Genomic DNA, 20,812 nt, shown 5'->3' on the forward strand with positions numbered 1-20,812 from the left:
GTTCTATGAAGACCTACAAGAACTTCTTAAACTAACACCCAAAAAAGATGTCCTTTTCACTATATGGGACTAGAATGCAAAAGTAGAAAGTCAAGAGATACCTGGAGTAATAGGCAAGTTTGGCCTTGGAGTACAAAATGAAGCAGGGCAAAGGCTTATAGAGTTTTGCCAAGAGAATGCACTGGTCATAACAAACATCCCCTTCCAAGAACACAAGAGAAGACTCTACACATGGACATCACCAGATGGTTAATACCAAAATCAGACTGATTATATTCTTTGCAGCCAAAGAAGGAGAAGCTGTATTCAGTCAGCAAAAACAAGACCGGGAGCTGACTGCGGCTCAGATCATGAGCTCCTTATTGCCAAATTCAGCCTTAAATTGAAGAAAGTAGGGAAAACCACTAGACCATTCAGGTATGACCTAAATCAAATTCCTTACTATTAATCAGTGGAAGTGGCAAACAGATTCAAGGGATTAGATCTGATAGACAGAATCCCTGAAGAACTATGGGCAGAGGTTCATGATACTGTACAGGAGGCAGTGATCATGACCATCCCCAAGAAAAAGAAATGCAAAAAGGCAAAATGGTTGTCTGAGAAGGCCTTACAAATAGCTGAGAAAAGAAAAACACTGAAAGGCAAAGGAGAAAAGAAAAGATATACCTATCTGAATGCAAAATGCCAAAGAATAGCAAGGAGAGGTAAGAAAGCCTTCCTCAGTGATCAATGCAAAGAAATAGAGGAAAACAACAGAATGGGAAAGACTAGAGATCTCTTCAAGAAAATTAGACATACCAAGGGAACATTTCATGCAAAGATGGGTACAAGAAAGGACAAAAACAATATAGACCTAACAGAAGCAGAATATTAAGAAGAGGTGACAAGAATACACAGAACTATACAAAAGAGATCTTTATGACCAGATAATCATGATGGTGTGATCACTTACCTATAGCCAGACATCCTGGAATGTGAAGTCAAGTGGGCCTCAGGAAGCATCACTAAGAACAAAGCTAGTGGAGGTGATGGAATTCCAGTTGAGCTATTTCAAATCCTAAAAGATGATGCTGTGAAAGTGCTGCACTCAGTATGCCAGCAAATTTGGAAAACACAGAAATAGCCACAGAACTAGAAAAGGTCAGTTTTCATTCCAGTCCCAAAAAAGGCAATGCCAAAGAATGCTCAAACTACCACACAATTGCACTCATCTCACACGCTAGCAAAGTAATGCTGAAAATTCTCCAAGCCAGACTTTAACAGTACATGAATGGAGAACTTCCAGATGTTCAAGCTGGATTTAAAAAAGGCAGAGGAACCAGAGATCAAATTGCCAACATCTGTTGGATCACTGAAAAGGCAAGAGAGTTCCAGAAAAATATCTTCTTCTGCTTTATCGACTATGCCAAAGCCTTTGACTGTGTGGATCACAACAAACTGTGGAAAATTCTTAAAGAGATGGGAATACCAGATCGCCTTACCTGCCTCCTGAAAAATCTGTATGAAGGTCAAGAAACAACATTACAACTGAACATGGAACAGCAGACTGATTCCAGATCAGAGTATGTCAGGGCTGTATATTGTACCCTTCTTATTTAACTTATATGCAGAGTACATCATGTCAAATGCCAGGCTGGATGAAGCACAAGGTGGAATCAAGATTGCTGGGAGAAATATCAATAACCTCAAATGAACAGATGACACCACCCATATGGCAGATAGCAAAGAAGAACTAAAGAGCCTCTTGATGAAAGTGAAAGAGGAGAGTGAAAATGTTGGTGTAAAACTCAACATTCAGAAAGCTAAGATCATGGCATCTGGTCCCATTCAGTTCATGGCAAATAGATGGGGAAACAATGGAAACAGTAAGAGAGGTTATTTTCTTGGGCTCAAAAATTCACTGCAAATGGTGATTGCTGGCATGAAATTGAAAGACACTTCCTCCTTTATGACCAAGCTACACAGCATATCAAAAAGCAGAGACATTACTTTGCCAACAAATGTCCGTCTAGTCAAAGCTATGGTTTTTCCAGTAGTCATGTATGGATGTGAGAGTTGGAATATAAAGAAGGCTGAGTGCTGAAGAATTGATGCTTTTGAACTGTGGTGTTGGAGAAGACTTTTGAGAGTCCCTTGGACTGCAAGGAGATCCAACCAGTCCATCCTAAAGGAAATCAACACTGGAGATTCATTGGAAGGACTGATGCTGAAACTGAAGCTCTAATACTTTGGCTCCCTGGTGCAAAGAACTGACTCCTTGGAAAAGACCCCAATGCTGGGAAAGATTGAAGGGAGGAGGAGAAGGGGACAACAGAAGATGAGATGGTTGGATGGCATCACCGACTCGATGGACGTGAGTTTGAGCAAGCTCCGGGATTTGGTGATGCACAGGGAAGCCTGGGCTGCTACAGTCATGGGGTTGCAGAGTTGGACACGACTGAGCGACTAAACTGAACTGAACTATCAAAACACGCATGCTGTTTTTCACAGAACAGATTTGGTGTTTCTATACACCAACTCTTTTGAAAAATTCTTTGCCATGATCACTATGGTTCCTTATAAAGTAGGACCTTGTTGATTATCCGTTCTGTGTGTAGTAATGTGCATCTGCTAATCCCAAATTCTTAATGTGTCCCTCCACTATCTCTCCTTCCTCTTGGCAAACACAAGTCCGTTCTCTATGTCTGTATACACCACCAGCTCTTTAGTAGCAAGAGTAGAGGCCGTGCATATCTACGTCTTGAACCCTTCCCAGCTGACATTTTTTGTGGAGCCTGAGTTAAGAAACACTTATCTGTTCTATTTTGCTTTATTTTTCTTAAATGAGCAGCCAATTTTTTCTATACATTTTGCTGAATAATCCAGCTCTCCATTATCGTTGGTGATACTTCCTTTATCATAAACTTAAAGGAATTTCTACTTTATTTAATTTTGCTAATTCTGCCTTATCACACCATCAATTTTAATCTAATACCATAGCATTTTCATTTTTAAAGCATTATAAATTTTTTTAATCCATCACAGTAAGTTTTCTCTAATTATTCTAACATTAAAATTCATTCTCTTTTTCTACATTTATTCTTCCAGTAAAATTTTAGTCATTTCAATCAATTTTAGAAAAAATGGTCAATTTGAAATGTATTCTTTCATTCATTTGGATCCTTTCTGTGTCTTCAGTAAGGTTTTGAAGATTTATCTACATAAGCGTCTGCCTGCAATGTGGGAGATCTGAGTTCTATCCCTGGGTCGGAAAGATCCCCTGGAGAAGGAAATGGCAACCCACTCCAGTATTCTTGCCTGGAGAATCCCATGGATGGTGGAGCCTGGTGGGCCACAGTCCACGGGGTCGCAAAGAGTCGGACACGACTCAGCGAATAGTCTTCTAGTCTCTTCTCTCTAGGACTATCACTTGGTAGTTTTGTCCTTTTTTTCTTCGTTTTGTAGAATTGATGTATAGTAACTTCTGCATATTTTGCACTGTGTATATTTGTTTGTGTGTGTGTACACCTTGGTATATGGGTATAAAATTTATTTTCTTAGCCTTTCTTATGGCACATCAGTTGTATATATGATTTTGTTTCTTCTTTTTTCAGTTACCCTATTTGCATATATGCATCTGGCTAATGTGGCAGAATTTCAAGGACGTTGTGGATTATGTTGATTGCCAATATTCATGCCATTTTTGTGATTATAAAAAATTTAGCTTATAAATTTTAACTTATAAAAATAGTTTTTTCCTAGATATTTTTTTATTTGAGCACAGAGCAGTGTTCTTTTATGTTAGAAAGTTCTTCTCTACCATGTTTTTATTTTATTATTTTGTTTTCTGTGCTTAATAGATTTCAGTTGCTGGGAGGTTGTCTCTCTTATTTGGTTTGGCCCAGCACTTGGATGCATTAGTTTTTACGTTCTTATTCATACCTCTAATTTTTGTTTTGCTTTCCTTTTCCAACCTTGGTAACCTATCCTAAAATGTTTATTTTTCCCCCCTTTCCTGTATGTCTAGTTTTATAGGCAATACTTGAGTACTCCTTTCTATTCTGTTCTTTTCGTAGAACGTCAAGGCAGTGGCAAATACCCTGTGCTTACATTGGTTTCAGTTATAGGTGATAATCACAGCTGGTGACCACCAAGTCCATTTGTCCACAAGAGGTCTCTATGCTGTTTTGCCTATGAATTTTTTTTTTAGTATTATTGGTCTGTGGCAAAAGATAAATACCTTGAAAATAATCAGATATCTTTCTTTGAGAACTCCTTTATGCCTCCTTTGCAATAAGATGTGTTTGGGAGGGAATATATCAAGTTGGAATATTAGAGACAGTAAACTTACATGCTTCTGTTTCAAATACAAACCATAGATGGGGTAAGACTTATACTTTGAGTCCTGTGAGTTTCTGGAAGCCCATAGTCCTTCACAATTCCCTGCTGCCTCCCATATAAGCTGGCTGGATTAGAGAGTATGAGATAGTTCTTTGTATCCCATCTGAACATGGATCTCTCTGTCATTTTTTTTTTTTTTAATATAAAATCCGCAAGTATGATGCTTAGATTTATTTGGAATTTATGTTCTGTTTTGATGGTAATTATCTTTACTAAGTTTAACATTTCTATTCTCAGTCTTTAGATCTTTGGAACAGCCTTTCTAGCAATATTTTCTATTCACACTGCACCATCTCAGAAGTCAGAATTTATGTTTGCTATGTTTTTACAAATCATAGTGAAGATTACCTTAATATCTTCTCATCATGTTTTGTTTGAAGTGCTCTTATTTTTGACATGCCCAATAGAATGTTGTTTCCTTGTGGGCACTCAGCAAACATTAACTGAATTTTCAAAATGATTTTCATGGAAGAAGGAAACATAAACATTTAGCAGTTAGCAATGTTAGGGACCATTTTATTGCTTTTTAAAATATTATTATTACCTTTTTATTACAAACTATTTTGTATTGTCACTAAAATTTCTGAGATCTCTTCTAAACTTCTCCTGGTACCACTACTCTAAATAAAAAGGTAGACAGAAATGACATAGGGTCCCAAGCCAATAAGGCTTTTCCACCTCATATTTATTTTATTTTGTTCCAGATACGACAAGCACTGGAGTCTGACTTTGTCTCATTTCTAACGAGTTAGGTTTGAATAGAAGTCTTAGTAGTCTTTGTCTCATTTCCTAACCTGAGCTTTGCAGCTTCTGCCATCTTGCTGTGTTCTGATCAGTGAGACACACCAGGTTAGTTACCGCACAGAGTATACATTAGTCTACTGCTGCTGCTGCTGCTGCTGCTGCTGCTGCTGCTAAGTCTAGCACAGCCATAATAAGATACTGCAGATGGCCTAAACAACAGATATTTATTTTCTCTCGGTTCTGGAGGCTGCAAGTCCAGGATCAAGGTACTAGCAGAGCTCAGTTTCTGGTGAGGCTTGTCTTCCTGGCTTGCAGATGGCCACCTTCTTGCTGTGTCCTTACATGTCTTTCCTCTGTGCTCTTGCAGAGAGAGAGACAGACAGACAGACAGTAGCAGAGACAGAAAGAGACACACAGAAAGAGATTTCTTATGTCTCTTTCTCTAATTAGGCCAACAGTCCTATGGGATTAGTGACTGATACGACCTCATTTGGACTTCCCTGGTGGCTCAGATGGTAAAGAATACACCTGCAATGCAGGAGATATGGGTTCAATCCCTGGGTCAGGAAGATCCCCCCTGGAGAAGCAAATGGCAACCCACTCCAGTATTCTTGCCTGGGAAATCCCATGGCCAGAAGAGCCTGCTGGGCCACAGTCCCGGGGTCACAAAGAGTTGGACATGACTGAGAAAGTAACACTTATGATCTCATTTAACCTTAATTACCTCCCTAAACACCCTGTCTCCAAATATAGTCATGTTAAGGGTTAGGGCTTCAACATATGGATTTTGGTGGGGTACACAATTCAGTCTGTAGCACAGAGTTAATAGACTGCAAGGAAATTTTGAAGTATTTTGGCCTTTAGGTTTTGTTCTAGCTGGGAACTAAGTGTTTTGGAAATAAAATACCCTAATTTTTTCCTAAGAGAATAAAGTAATTAATCATATTTTGCATTTCATGATATCTGAAATGTTAAGTGTTCAAAGTTGGGTGGATTAACATGCCTAAAGCTAATCTATCTTGACTTTCGCAGCCAGAGATGCCTCTCTATTTAGTTAGAAAGCTGCCTAATGTGTGTGTGTCTGTGTGCATGAATGTGAGGGGGGAGGTATATGCAGATTGCTTGACTCTTGGTATGATGCATGTTTCTCTAAGAGGAATCATTAACAGTAATCCATTACGAAAACTGGGCTTACAGAGCAGTGAGCTGTGAATTCACTCATTTTGAGGCTTTCGGTTTAAATGAGATTTAAATTTCCTTCTTATAAAATCGCTTCTAGACGGTCCTGGAAAGTTTGGAAACCTATTTTGTTTGTTGTCCCTTAGTTATTTTGATAGGGCTGTGGAGGAATGGAGACAGTTCCACTGTGACCTTAATGACCTCACACACTGGATAACAGAAGCTGAAGAGTTACTGGCTGGTACTTTTGCTCCGGATGGTGGCCTGGACTTAGAGAAGGCCAGGATACATCAGCAGGTGAGTGCTTTCTGTAAGAGGCTGGGGATGTGCTGAAAACTTGGCTTATTTAGTATGCACCATTTAAGACAGGTTTTAAAAGGAGGGGCCTACAGTATTAATTTTTCAGGGGTATACAGACAATCTGTCATTTTTGTTCCAGTTCTAGTTTTCAGTTTTAAAAGTCTAAGAAAAAAAGTCTTTCAATTTAAATTAGGAATTTAAAGAAATTTAAATAAAAATACTTTTTAGTGAAAAATATGAAAACAATTTTATTTTTAAAATTTTATATTCAGAACTTATAAAACTTTATACTCAAGACTCTATCAAGGACAAAAAGATATCTGTATACCTCACCTTTATTTTCTATAGTTAAACACTTAGAGATCTTACTTTTCTTTTTATCATTGATCATTATTATAAAAGTAAATTATTTTTGAGTTATATCAGGGCAGCTGCTCATGTAAGTCTAATTCAGTCTTGGGAAAATACAACACAATAGCTAAATCAGTTCTGCTGACAGTAATAGGACTTTAGAAATCATGGTTAAAATTTCAATTTACCCTTGTTGAGAATATTTTCTCTTTTATTAATTTTTAAAAATATATTTAATGTAGAAGGTTTATGAGGAGTTAGAGAATGCTTTTATTTTCTCATCAATATGTTAATACATTTTTCTTATTTTTAGGGTTGAAGAGAAGTACTTAAATTTGACTTTAAAATATCCTTTCTTAATCCATTGCTTAAAAATTTACAGACCAGTGAAGCAATGTCTCAATAAAATGCACATTGAGATTTACTTACATATGGTAGGACATAATAAAATATGAGAGTAGAGGGTTTAAACAGTTTTTTAAGAGACACTTTCAAGCCCGTGTTTAGAGGACAAGGAATTCACTTTAATCAAGCATGATTGATGCTTATGTGTCAATATAAAAAGCTGTTATTTATTTTATGTTATTAGGCTGTTCTCTTTCACTGTATTTTGCCTGATGACATTCATGAGTGGGTTAGATTTCAAAGTAGATTTCATTTAATCTGTTGATTGAAATGTAATTAAAGTGTTAAAAATGTCTTTTTCATATACATAAAGTATCTTTCCAGGGCTTTGTTTCTCTAACACTTGTATCGACACCACTCTGTGAAAATGGATTCACTGCCTCAGAACAGTTTAATTTAGCAGTGGAGTTAATCTTGAGTGGTTCTCTGTTACAGGAACTCGAGGAGGGGATCAGCAGCCACCAGCCGAGTTTTGCAGCACTAAACAGAACGGGGGATGGGATTATACAGAAACTCTCCCCGACAGATGGAAGCTTCTTGAAGGACAAGCTGGCAGGTTTAAACCAACGCTGGGGTGCAATCACTGCAGAAGTGAAGGATCGGCGACCAAGGTGATTAAGCCGTGATAACTCAAGGGCACGGGGTGAGGGTATTTGGGCAGAACCTTTTGAGATACAAGATGATGAGTTCCAAGTTCTTTCTATCATTTGATACTAGGGGGAGGGTATGGCTACTCCAGTATTCTTGCCTGGAGAATTCCATGGACCAAGGATCCTGGTGGGCAGAGTCCTTGGAGTTGCAGAGTCAGACACGACTGAGTGACTAACATTTTCACTTTTTGCTCTCACATTACAAGAGTTTTGTTGGCGTTTAAGACTTCCACTGTCCACGTTCTGTATTTTTGTGTTTTTCTATGTTTAAAAGGCCCACCATAGTCTAACTTTTCTACTCAGATATGTCAAAAAATCTTCATTCCTCTTTTTTTCTCACTGTTTATTATGACACAGCGACTTTGTGACAGGAATTTGAAGTAGGTGGAGGAACACTCTGGAATTTCTGGCTGAAGAAGGGGGTTTCAGGGCAAGCTTCTCCCTCCCTCTCTTCCTGGCAGGGTCTTTGGGTCTTGATGAGGAATCTGTCTCACTGAGGAATTCCTGGTGTCTAAGGGTGCCCTGTGTCTTTCTACGTCAGTGCTGTGTACATAATGCAGTTCCTCATCTATATGACATAGTAAATATAACTTATTATTGTATTTTTATGTCAGATTATGTTGCATTGCCCCACATATTAATACTAGGGTGTCTTCTGGTTGCAAACATGTTTGATGACCAATGAATATAATACTCAACATTGCACATATTATTTCATGTATTACTTTACCCTTATTTGAAATTATGTTTGAGACATTCAGGATTTAATGGATGATTCCTATTTTGCTTAATACATTTCACCTTGAGAGGGTGAGTTAATGGTAGTTTTGTTTTAAAATCTCCGAGATATTTTTTTCTGATAATTTTAACTCTGTAGATGATATATTATTTTAGTGATAAACTATTGTTTTGTTCAAGGCCAATCTAATACTTTATCAAGTTCAGTATTATAGCGTAACATAAAATATTGAACTTTGAGTATTTGGCTTGTGGCTACTTTTTAAAGGTTTATTCTCTTTTATTGTAAAAATAATACATGCTTGTTGCAAAAAGAGCTTTTGCCTACTTTAGAAAAATTTTTATTTGTTTATTTATTTAAAATTTTTGGCTGTGCTGGGTCTTTGTTGTTCCTTGGCCAACTTTTCTCTAGTTGCAGCAAGCAGGGGCTACTCTCTAGTCGTAATGTGCAGGCTTTTTATTGTGGTGGCTTCTCTTGTTGCGGAGCACAGGCTCTAAGGACACACGGGCTTCAGTATTTGTGGCTCGTGGGCTTCAGAGTGAGAGCTCAGTATTTGTGGCACATGTACTTAGCTGCTCCATGGCATGTGGGATCTTCCTGGGCAATGGATGGAACTCATGTTCCCTGCATTGGCAGGTGGATTCTTTACCGCTGGACCACCAGGGCAGACCTGGCAACTGTTTATAAGCTAACATCATCTTTTATTTCGTGTGGTTTGGTAAAAGTCAAGTCATAGTTTGTGTGTCTTGACTGAGAGGTTGCCATGTGGCAAAGACAGCATTTGACCTCATTTAATCCAACAACACAAGAGAAGACTCTACACATGGACATCACCAGATGGTCAACACTGAAATTAGATTGATTATATTCTTTGCAACCAAAGGTGGAGAAGATCTATACAGTCAGCCAAAATAAGACTGGAAGCTGACTATGGCTCAGATCATGAACTCCTCATTGCCAAATTCAGACTTAAATTGAAGAAAGTAGGGAAAACCACTAGACCATTCAGGTATGACCTAAATCAAGTTCCTTAAGATTATACAGTGGAAGTGAGAAATAGATTTAAGGGACTAGATCTGATAGAGTGCCTGAAGAACTATGGAATGAGGTTTGTGACATTGTACAGGAGACAGGGATTAAGACCATACCCATGGAAAAGAAATGCAAAAAAGCAAAATGGCTGTCTGGGGAGGCCTTATAAGTACTCGTGAAAAGAAGAGAAGTGAAAAGCAAAGGAGAAAAGGAAAGATATAAGCATCTGAATGCAGAGTTCCAAAGAATAGCAAGAAGAGATAAGAAAACCTTCCTTAGCGATCAATGCAAAGAAATAGAGGAAAACACCAGAATGGGAAAGACTAGAGATTTCTTCGAGAAAATTAGAGACACCAAGGGAACATTTCATGCAAAGATGGGCTCGATAAAGGAGAGAAATGGTATGGACCTAACAGAAGAAGAAGATATTAAGAAGAGGTAGCAAGAATACACAAAAGAACTGTACAAAAAAGATCTTCACGACCCAGATAATCACGATAGTGTGATCACTGACCTAGAGCCAGACATCATGGAATGTGAAGTCAAGTGGGCCTTAGAAAGCATCACTACAAACAAAGCTAGTGGAGGTGATGAAATTCCAGTTGAGCTATTTCAAATCCTGAAAGATGATGCTGTGAAAGTGCTGCACTCAACATGCCAGCAAATGTGGAAAACTCAACAGTGGCCACAGGACTGGAAAAGGTCAGTTTTCATTCCAGTCCCAAAGAAAGGCAATGCCAAAGAATGCTCAAACTACCACACAATTGCACTCATCTCACATGCTAGTAAAGTAATGCTCAAAATTCTCCAAGCCAGGCTTCAGCAATACGTGAACCGTGAACTTCCAGATGTTCAAGCTGGTTTTAGAAAAGGTAGAGGAACCAGAGATCAAATTGACAACATCTGCTGGACCATTGAAAAAGGAAGAGAGTTCCAGAAAAACATCTATTTCTGCTTTATCAACTATGCCAAAGCCTTTGTGTGGATCACAATAAACTGTGGAAAATTCTGAAAGAGATGGGAGTACCAGACCACCTGTCCTGCCTCTTGAGAAACCTATATGCAGGTCAGGAAGCAACAGTTAGAACTGGACATGGAACAACAGACTGGTTCCAGATAGGAAAAGGAGTACGTCAAGGCTGTATATTGTCACCCTGCTTATTTAACTTACATGCAGAGTACATCATGAGAAACACTGGGCTGGAAGAAGAACACGCTGGAATCAAGATTACTGGGAGAAATATCAGTAACCTCAGATATGCAGATGACACCACCCTTATGGCAGAAAGGGAAGAGGAACTAAACAGCCTCTTGATGAAAGTGAAAGAGGAGAGTGAAAAAGTTGGCTTAAAGCTCAACATTCAGAAAACTAAGATCATGGCATATGGTCCCATCAGTTCATGGCAAATAGATGGGGAAACAGTGGGAACAGTGACAGACTTTATTTTTTTGGGCTCCAAAATCACTGCAGATGGTGATTGCAGCCATGAAATTAAAAGACGCTTACTCCTTGGAAGGAAAGTTATAACCAACCTAGATAGCATATTCAAAAGCAGAGATATTACTTTGCCAACAAAGGTCCGTCTAGTTAAGGCTATGGTTTTTCCAATAGTCATGTATGGATGTGAGACTGTGAAGAAAGCAGAGCACTGAAGAATTGATGCTTTTGAACCGTGGTGTTGGAGAAGACTCTTGAGAGTCCCTTGGACTGCAAGGAGATCCAACCAGTCCATTCTGAAGGAGATCAGTCCTGGGTGTTCTTTGGAAGGAATGATGCTAAAGCTGAAACCCCAATACTTTGGCCACCTCGTGCGAAGAGTTGACTCATTGGAAAAGACTCTGATGCTGGGAGGGACTGGGGGCAGGAGGAGAAGGGGAAGACAGAGGATGAGATGGCTGGATGGCATCACTGACTCGATGGACGTGAGTCTGGGTGAACTCTGAGAGTTGGTGATGGAAAGGGAGGCCTGGCGTGCTGCGATTCATGGGGTCGCAAAGAGTCGGACACAACTGAGTGACTGAACTGAACTGAATCCTGACAACTACCCTGTGATGGGCCTATTTAGATCCGTTGTACAGCTTTGGAAACTGAGGCTCAGAGTGGAGAAGTGAAGTATTAATAACTGTCCAGGGTCTCATAGAAAGTTAGTGACAGTACTTAATCTCATGAGTACTGTGCATGTAAAAGGTGGATAGACCTCAGAGCTCTCTGGCTAATTTTCCTCCTCTGCGAATGAGAACTGGGGTATCTTCTCAGAGGAGTATCATGAGGATTAAAGGAGACACTTTTTGTAGAAAGCTTATGCCCTATCTATTCATACTAAGCACTCAGAAGATCTAGTTCTGTTATTGTAAGCTATCCTATGACTTATTCTCCAAGGATGGTATTGCTGTTTTGCCAATGATTGATTAAATGATTTGATCAGTATTTATGAACTTTGTGTTTAGCACAGGGGATACAAGTATGACTAAAGAACTCAGAGGGACTATGGTGAAGAAAATGTTTAAAGGAAAAAGTAATCTGATGTGATTAAAGGGTACATCATTATTATAAGAAGATAGTGTGTTGTCATAGACTCAGGGGTGATGGGCTGTGGAATTCAGACATGCAGTGGAGGGATCCTGAAGCTGGTGTTGAACCATTTATAGCAATTTCCTATAAATTCTTCTTAGGGATGGTCTTGAAAGGAAAAGGTACAGAACAGGCAAGGTGGGAGGCATGAAATAGTGTGGCTGAGTAAAAAATCTGTCAAGGTTAGAAGGTGAGAAGGGCTCAGGGGACGAGGGGCAGAGTGGGGAGTCCCATAGGATTTTATGTGTCACGCTAATGAGTTGGCACTGCCAGGAGATCAAACCAGTCAATCCTAAAGGAAATCAGTCCTGAATATTCATTGGAAGGACTGATGCTGAAGTTGAAGCTCTAATACTTTGGCCACCTGATGTGAAGAACTGACTCCTTAGAAAAGACCCTAATGCTGGGAAAGATTGAAGGCAGGAGGAGAAGGGGACTACAGAAGATGAAATGGTTGGATGGCATCACCAACTTGATGGACATGAGTCTGAGCAAACTCTGGGAGTTGGTGATAGACAGGGAAGCCTGGCCTGCTGCAGTCTCAGTTCAGTTCAGTTCAGTTCAGTCACTCAGTCATGTCCGACTCTTTGCGACCCCATGAATTGCAGCACACCAGGCCTCCCTGTCCATCACCAACTCCCAGAGTTCTCTCAAACTCACATCCGTCGAGTCGGTGATGCCATCCAGCCATCTCATCCTCTGTCATTCCCTTCTCCTCCTGCCCCCAATCCCTCCCAGCATCAGGGTCTTTTCCAATGAGTCAACTCTTCTCATGAGGTGGCCAAAGTACTGGAGTTTCAGCTTTAGCATCATTCCTTCCAAAGAACACCCAGGGCTGATCTTTAGAATGGACTGGTTGGATCTCCTTGTAGTCCAAGGGACTCTCAAGAGTCTTCTCCAACATCACAGTTCAAAAGCATCAATTCTTCAGTACTCAGCTTTCTTCACAGTCCAACTCTCATATCCATACATGACTACTGGAAAAACCATAGCCTTGACTAGACAGACCTTTGTTGGCAAAGTAATGTCTCTGCTTTTGAATATCTATCTAGGTTGGTCATAACTTTCCTTCCAAGGAGTAAGCGTCTTTTAATTTCATGGCTGCAATCACCATCTGCAGTGATTTTGGAGCCCAGAAAAATAAAGTCTGACACTGTTTCCACTGTTTCCCCATCTATTTGCCATGAAGTGATGGGACCAGATGCCATGATCTTAGCTTTCTGAATGTTGAGCTTTAAGCCAACTTTTTCACTCTCCTCTTTCACTTTCATCAAGAGGCTGTTTAGTTCCTCTTCCCTTTCTGCCATAAGGGTGGTGTCATCTGCATATCTGAGGTTATTGATATTTCTCTCAGCAATCTTGATTCCAGCTTGTGCTTCTTCCAGCCCAACCTTTCTCATGATGTACTCTGCAGATAAGTTAAATAAGCAGGGTGACAACATACAGCCCTGACGTACTCCTTTTCCTATTTGGAACCAGTCTGTTGTTCCATGTCCAGTTCTAACTGTTGCTTCCTGACCTGTATACAGATTTCTCAAGAGGCAGATCAGGTGGTCTGGTCTTCTTAAGGAAAAAGATGTACTTGCTGGTATGGTATTAGCAATAACTGTAGAAATTTCCCTAATCAATTTCAAATGGATCTCTGTGGAATGTGATAATTATTGCTTCTTGGACTGACATGGTGAAGCTAAAAGAGGCTCGACTCATTTTTTTGAGAAGAGGAAAGAATAATGAATCTCTTCTCCAGCATCTTGTAACTAAAGCAGTATTTGTTTTCATAAATTCACATTTAACTTTAGGTTTGAATTTGTCTTAAATTGGGGCCACCTTGCAATTTTATGGGCTTATTATGTGTACTGTTATTACTCATTGAGAAATAGCACACAGCTCAATTTATTTTTGTATTGAGTGTCTGTTATTAAATATTTGCACAGTTCAGCAACTTGTGTTATTCCTTAATGAGTAATTGTTATCTACTGTTTGAACATTAATTTATAACTTGTTTTTACTTAGTGATAACATTTAAAATGTAGATTATATTTAGCTAGTTTGCAGATGAAAATTTTGTGTGACTCAAATATGTCTTATTGAAATTACTTGATAATGTTAGTTTTCGTCATAGATATATTTTCAAAATAATACATTAGTTGTGATTATGAAACCCTGGGAATTTAAATTGCTACTTTTTTTTAAAACACAAGGTCAATAGTAATATTTTAATTGTTTTTACAGTTGTTATTTAAAAACTCTTCGATACAGAGGGTGAATTACCTGTTTGGGTTCTGATAGTCTAAACAATTCATATATAGCTTTATTTATTTATTTAAATCTTGAAGCAGTGTTCTCTCATGATGAATACTTAAAAATGAAAACTTATGATCCTGTGGAGTTTAGTTTCTAAGTCGTGTCTGACACTTGCAACCTCTTAGCCTAGCCCCCTAGGCTCCTCTGTCCATGAGATTTTCCAGGCAAGCATACCAGAGTGGGTTGCCATTTCCTTCACCAGTGCCTCTTTCCAACCCAGTGATCGAACCCTGGTCTCCTGCATTGCAGGCAGATTCTTTACGAACTGAGCTACTGGGGAAAGATGTGATTCTGTAGTGATTATCATTAATTTTTTAAAATTAAAGGTTATTTACAATGTTGTGTTAGTTTCAGGTGTACCACAAAAGTGATTCAGTTATACATATACAAATATATCTATTCTTTTTAGATTCTTGTCTCTTATAGGTTATTACAAAATACTGAATATAGTTCCCTGTGCTATACAGTAGGTCCTTGTTGGTTGTCTATTTTATATATGGTAGTGTGTATATGTTCATCCCAAACACCTAATTTATTCCTCCCCCTTTCCCTTATTAGATTTTTAAACATTAAAATACTCTCCTTCAAATATCACTGACTCTCTATTAAATATATAAGATTTATTTAGCATTTTATCTATACGTATTGCATCATTGTGTTAGGTGTATTTGTGATTAAAAAGAAAAAATTATAGCCATAAAAATGTAAATTCTTATTAAGGATGACATAATGTAATTCATTTAAAAAAATTGCATTCTATTTTTAAGCCAGCAGCTAATAGCTGGAGCTATAGAAGTGATACCACCACCAAGTTCTAAATAGCTTTCAAACTCTTTCTTCAAGATACATAATCTTGTTTGTCAAATGAGTTCTAATCATACTCTCATCTTTTGACAGATGGTTTATATAATTATAAACGTTATTCTTATAACATTAAAAGATGTAATTAAGGCAGTTCCTTTTTTATATTCATATGACTATTTCCTTATGTCCTTTAAAACTTTGGCTTTGTTTTTTCTAAACCCTTTTTTGTAACTTGGTGCTATATTCAAATATAATACTTATTTTAATGAGCTCATCAAATTCCCGTTTTTCTTGTCTTTCCTAATATTTCTAAAAATTTCCCATTTTTGGTATCTTGCCTTGTTCTTGCTCTTTCTTTCCTATGAATAAAGTAGAGTAATAGTTGCCCCCTAATGTGAATGTCATATAATGATACCTTTCTATCTCCATGGAGTACTCAAAGAGAATTATGTATTTTTCCTTATTATTTTAGATAAAGACATTTTTCATGTTTTCTTTTTAAAGCCTCCATTATGCTGTACGGTGGGGTCTAGCTTTAAAAAGTCCTTTGTATTAAATTTCTACATAGTTTTTATGATGAAGAAAGACACCATTTTTTAGTTTCAATATTTTTTAATTTAATGAAGGAAGAAATCTTATTCTTATATTTGCATATAACCTTGCAAAATGTATACATTACTATTAATACTCATTTAAAAATATATGTTAAAATAATTGATACATATTAAGATAATTATTTTTTTGTGTGTGACATATTTAGTCAGAATATCCAATGCAGATATATAATGTTCTAGTTAATTTGTTAATTTTCTCAATATTTTTTAATAATTTGTCCTTTTAGGTTGAAAGGAGAAAGTAAGCAGGTGATGGACTATAGAAAAAGACTAGATGAGATTATCTGTTGGTTAACAAAGGCTGAGAATGTTGTACAAAAAAGATCAACCACTGAACTGGAAGAAAACCTGCAAGAATTAACAGTAAGTGATTTATTTGTCTCTATATTTGCTGATGCTTTTTTGATGCATGAACATTTACACTAAAAATAAGATATTGGATGACTAAATAAGAAAAGGGGAAGAAGCTTTGTATTTGTGGTAAGACTGGTGAACTTTAAAGAGGAATATACATATATACATTTTTTAATTTTAAAGAGCAACTGTTATTTCATCATTGCAGAGGCAAAGCTTCATTCATGTAAAAGTGATGTCATGTGGGTCTAAGTATTGGACCAAAGGATTTTAGAATATTTTAAACAGACATCAGCATTTTAGAATATAATAATTCTGTGAAGTATAGTTTTTTCCTTTTGGATTTAGAAGAGTATTAATTACTGATTACTATCTATAAAATGAGGAGAAGGCAATGGCAACCCACTCCAGTACTCTTGCCTGGAAAATCCCATGGACGGAGGAGCCTGGAAGGCTGCAGTCCATGGGGTCGCTGAGGGTCGGACACGACTGAGCGACTTCACTTTCACTTTTCACTTTCATGCATTGGAGAAGGAAATGGCAACCCACTCCAGTGTTCTTGCCTGGAGAAACCCAGGGATGGGGGAGCCTGGTGAACTGTCTGTGGGGTTGCACAGAATCGGACACGACTGAAGTGACTTAGCAGCAGCAGCAGCAGCAGCAGCAGCAGCAGGATCTATAAAATGAGTTCTACAAGAAGACTCCAAGTGACTGGAGAGTTACTGCAGTTTATTATGGTCTTATTGTCACAGTTGTATTAATTAAAGTTTCTTTGTTGATCTGCAACCCGCAAGAATTGTTTAAAATTGTATAGGTATACAACATATAAAAATACATAAAGGTATATAGGTATGTTATAATAATATACCCAAATTTCCATACATTTTTATATCCACAAACTTTATATTTTGTGTGTTAAGAATTAAAGTACTTGTAGAGCAATAAGCAAAATGTGCTCACATTTTTATTAAACAAAAGAAATTGTGTGCGAGTATAGATGCATACACATGTGTGCAATAAGGAATATCTAAAATGATACCCACTAATCTCATTAGAGATTTTGTCTAAAGGAATATGATTGAGGTATTTGGGGAAAGACAATGTTAATACTGATGAAAAATATATGGCAAGTGGTTATTAAGTTTTCATTTCAAAATCTGACAAATATATAATAAGTTTGTGTTTATTATAAAAATTTTAGTAGTTTCCTTGGAATATGCCTTTTGTAAACAATTTGGGGTCAGTCACAAGGGTTAGGACAGTATATTGGGATAGGTAGACATGCATGCATAAAATGCTTCCATTGTTTCTGGGGATTTTTGGCCTTTTGTTAGAATAAACACCATTTTTATTTTTTATCTAAGAACAGAATATTAAGTTGTCAAGATAAATATGATTTTATATGACCCTGTTAAGAGGTGCAGGTTGGGAGTAGTAATTCATGTTCACACAGTGCTTCCTGGAAGTGGGAGTTCATTCCCGAATTAGTTACAGTTTGTTAATATCAATTCAGGTTTCTTAGAAGTTTATTTTCCATTTAAGAAATTAAAGGTGCACATTTATAGGACTATTTCCCATAGAGATTTCTAACACAGTTCTTGATCTTTCGCTGGTATGACAACCTTTTAACCATACCTCTCTTCTGACTCCCTTAGGACTTAACCCAGGAGATGGATGTACAAGCTGAGAAACTCAAGTGGTTGAATAGAACTGAATTGGAAATGCTTTCAGATAAAAGTCTGAGTTTACATGAAAGAGAAAAAGTTTCAGAGAGCTTAAGAACTGTAAATTCGTCATGGAATAAGGTGTGCCTTAAGAATTACTGTGATACCTTTTTCATGTTTATTGATTTTGTTCTCAAAGAAGTGGGATTATACAACTGTTTTAAGTATACCCAAATATGGGCACATTTTACTAATGCTTACTAGTATTGATAATTATGTTTTTTTCATCTGTCATAGATGGAAGCTTATGTTCTCAAAGAATATTTATTTCACATGGGATTTTTTGGCATAGAAGATTTTATATGTTATATACTATATTGAATAATGAGTGTATATTAGAATTAGGCAATAAAATGCTAATAATTATGCTCTGAAAAATGAAAGCCTTAAAATAACTTTGTGATGTTGCATGTGACTTTTCATATATATAGATTTATTTTAAATGGTTTTATTCATTCAGCATGTATTTACTAGGTCCCATCACTTCATGGGAAATACGTGGGGAAACAGTGGAAACAGTGTCAGATTTTATTTTTGGGGGCTCCAAAATCACTGCAGATGGTGATTACAGCCATAAAATTAAAAGACGCTTACTCCTTGAAAGGAAAGTTATGACCAACCTAGATAGCATATTGAAAAGCAGAGACATTACTTTGCCAACAAAGGTTCGTCTAGTCAAGGCTATGGTTTTTCCTGTGGTAATGTATGGATGTGAGAGTTGGACTGTGAAGAAGGCTGAGTGCCGAAGAATTGATGCTTTTGAACTATGGTGTTGGAGAAGACTCAAGAGTCCCATGGACTGTAAAGAGATCCAACCAGGCCATCCTAAGGGACATCAGTCCTGGGTGTTCATTGAAAGGACTGATGTTGAGGCTGAAACTCCAATACTTTGGCTACTTCATGCGAAGAGTTGACTCATTGGAAAAGACCCTGATGCTGGGAGGGATTGGGGGCAGGAGGAGAAGGGGACGACAGAGGATGAGATGGCTGGATGGCATCACCAACTCAATGCACATGAGTTTGGGTGAACTCCAGGAGTTGGTGATGGATAGGAAGGCCTGACGTGCTGCGATTCATGGTGCTGCAAAGAGTCAGACGTGACTGAGTGACTGTACTGAACTGAACTGAAGTAGGTTGTAATGGTATGTGGCTACCAATATGATTAAGATAAAGTCTTTTTCTCATATCATTGCTTCTTTTGCATTTGAATCAGAGGTAAAGTAATAGGCTTCTATTTATTTTGGCTTGGGCACATAGCATAATGGGGCTTCCCAGGTGGCACAGTGGTAAAGAATCCACCTGCCAATGCAGGAGATGCAAGAGACCCAGGTTTGATCCCTGGGTTGGGAAGATCCCCTGGAGTAGGAAATGGCAACTCACTCCTGTTTTCTTACCTGGAAAAGCCCGCACACAGAGGAGCCTGGCTGACTACAGTTTGTGGTGTTGCAAAAAGTTGGACATGACTGAGCAGATGAGCACACACTCAGTAAGAAGTCTGTCTGGGACATTGAACAGATATGTTTCTGTCTTGTTTTGGACAGGACCCATATCAGTCATTTTTCTTCCTCTCCATCCTTTTAAAATGATAGCCATCCTTCTATATCTAATGATTTAGGTGCTTTATTGATCTAGCCTCTCTGCTTGAGAACTACTGCCTTTATGGGTCACTGTTACTGATGACTCACACAGCTGCATGTCTGGCCTTGACCTCTCTCTGCATTCAGACTTCATCACAGCTGCGTGCTGAGCATCTGTACTTTGATATCTATGATATCTAACAGGCATCTGATACTAACATACAAGACTGAGTACCTGACTCCACCTCCCTCTGGGGTCTTAGTTTACTTTTCCCACCTCAGTTACTGGTAATCACATCCTTATTATGGTTTATGCCAGAACTCTGGACTCAGTTTTATGACATGTGAATTTTATCTCAGTGAAAAGCAAACAAACAAATAAACCCTGGAGTCACCATCATCAGCTTCTCCTTCAAAATTGCTGTCTCGTTGATGGATGGTTTGAATGGAAGGCTACAGGAGTAGATACACAATAAGGCAAATGGAGCAGTTTTAACAAATGTCGATATTGAGTGGCACATGGGTATTCCCTGGGCAATTCTTTCATCTTTTCTTAGGTTTGCAAAATTTCATAAACTTGGCCGCTTCTCACGGCCTCCATGGCCACTAAGTTGTTTCCTGTGTGATCATCATTGCTGTCATCTCTTGTGTGATTCCTGCCATGGCCACTTCCTTGGCCTCCTGTTTGCCTCACTTTTCCCTTTGTCCGTCTCTTCTTAACAAAGCAACCAAAGTATTTGTTAAGAATCATTCAGGTCAAGTAAATCCCCTGAAAAAACCCCGCTAATAGTATTCCATCTCATTCAGAGTAATGGCCAAAGTCCTGACGGTGGCTTATGAGGCTGATCGTGTTCTGGCTTCCTGTTATCTCCCTGACTTCATCTGCTACGCTCTCTCCTTGCTGTTTTTCAGACATGTTGGCCCCGTGTCCAACATGCCAGACTCAGCTTGTGAATATTCAGGCGGAGCACATGTATTTATTTAACACAAAGGATGTCAGTGGGTATTGTGTAGAATAGGGCATGGTGGCCACTTTGGGAACACAATGTCAGACAGAGCTTCCTTTATCACAGGACTTCATGT

The 20,812-nt window shown here is 38.2% G+C and overlaps 1 protein-coding gene across 11 annotated transcripts in view; it reads left to right on the plus strand.

The window, feature by feature from the left end:
* Positions 1-20,812, plus strand: part of UTRN (utrophin) — a 556,684-nt gene that overhangs the window by 235,740 nt on the left and 300,132 nt on the right. For all 11 annotated transcript variants that reach the window (XM_010808643.4, XM_015472890.3, XM_010808642.4 and 8 more), the window contains 4 exons: positions 6,450-6,600; positions 7,795-7,970; positions 16,302-16,437; positions 18,084-18,233. In XM_010808643.4, coding sequence (XP_010806945.1) covers positions 6,450-6,600; positions 7,795-7,970; positions 16,302-16,437; positions 18,084-18,233 — 613 coding nt within the window. The remainder of the gene's footprint in view (positions 1-6,449; positions 6,601-7,794; positions 7,971-16,301; positions 16,438-18,083; positions 18,234-20,812) is intronic.

Source organism: Bos taurus, chromosome 9 (genome assembly GCF_002263795.3).
Source record: "Bos taurus isolate L1 Dominette 01449 registration number 42190680 breed Hereford chromosome 9, ARS-UCD2.0, whole genome shotgun sequence".
Taxonomy (NCBI): domain Eukaryota; kingdom Metazoa; phylum Chordata; class Mammalia; order Artiodactyla; family Bovidae; genus Bos; species Bos taurus.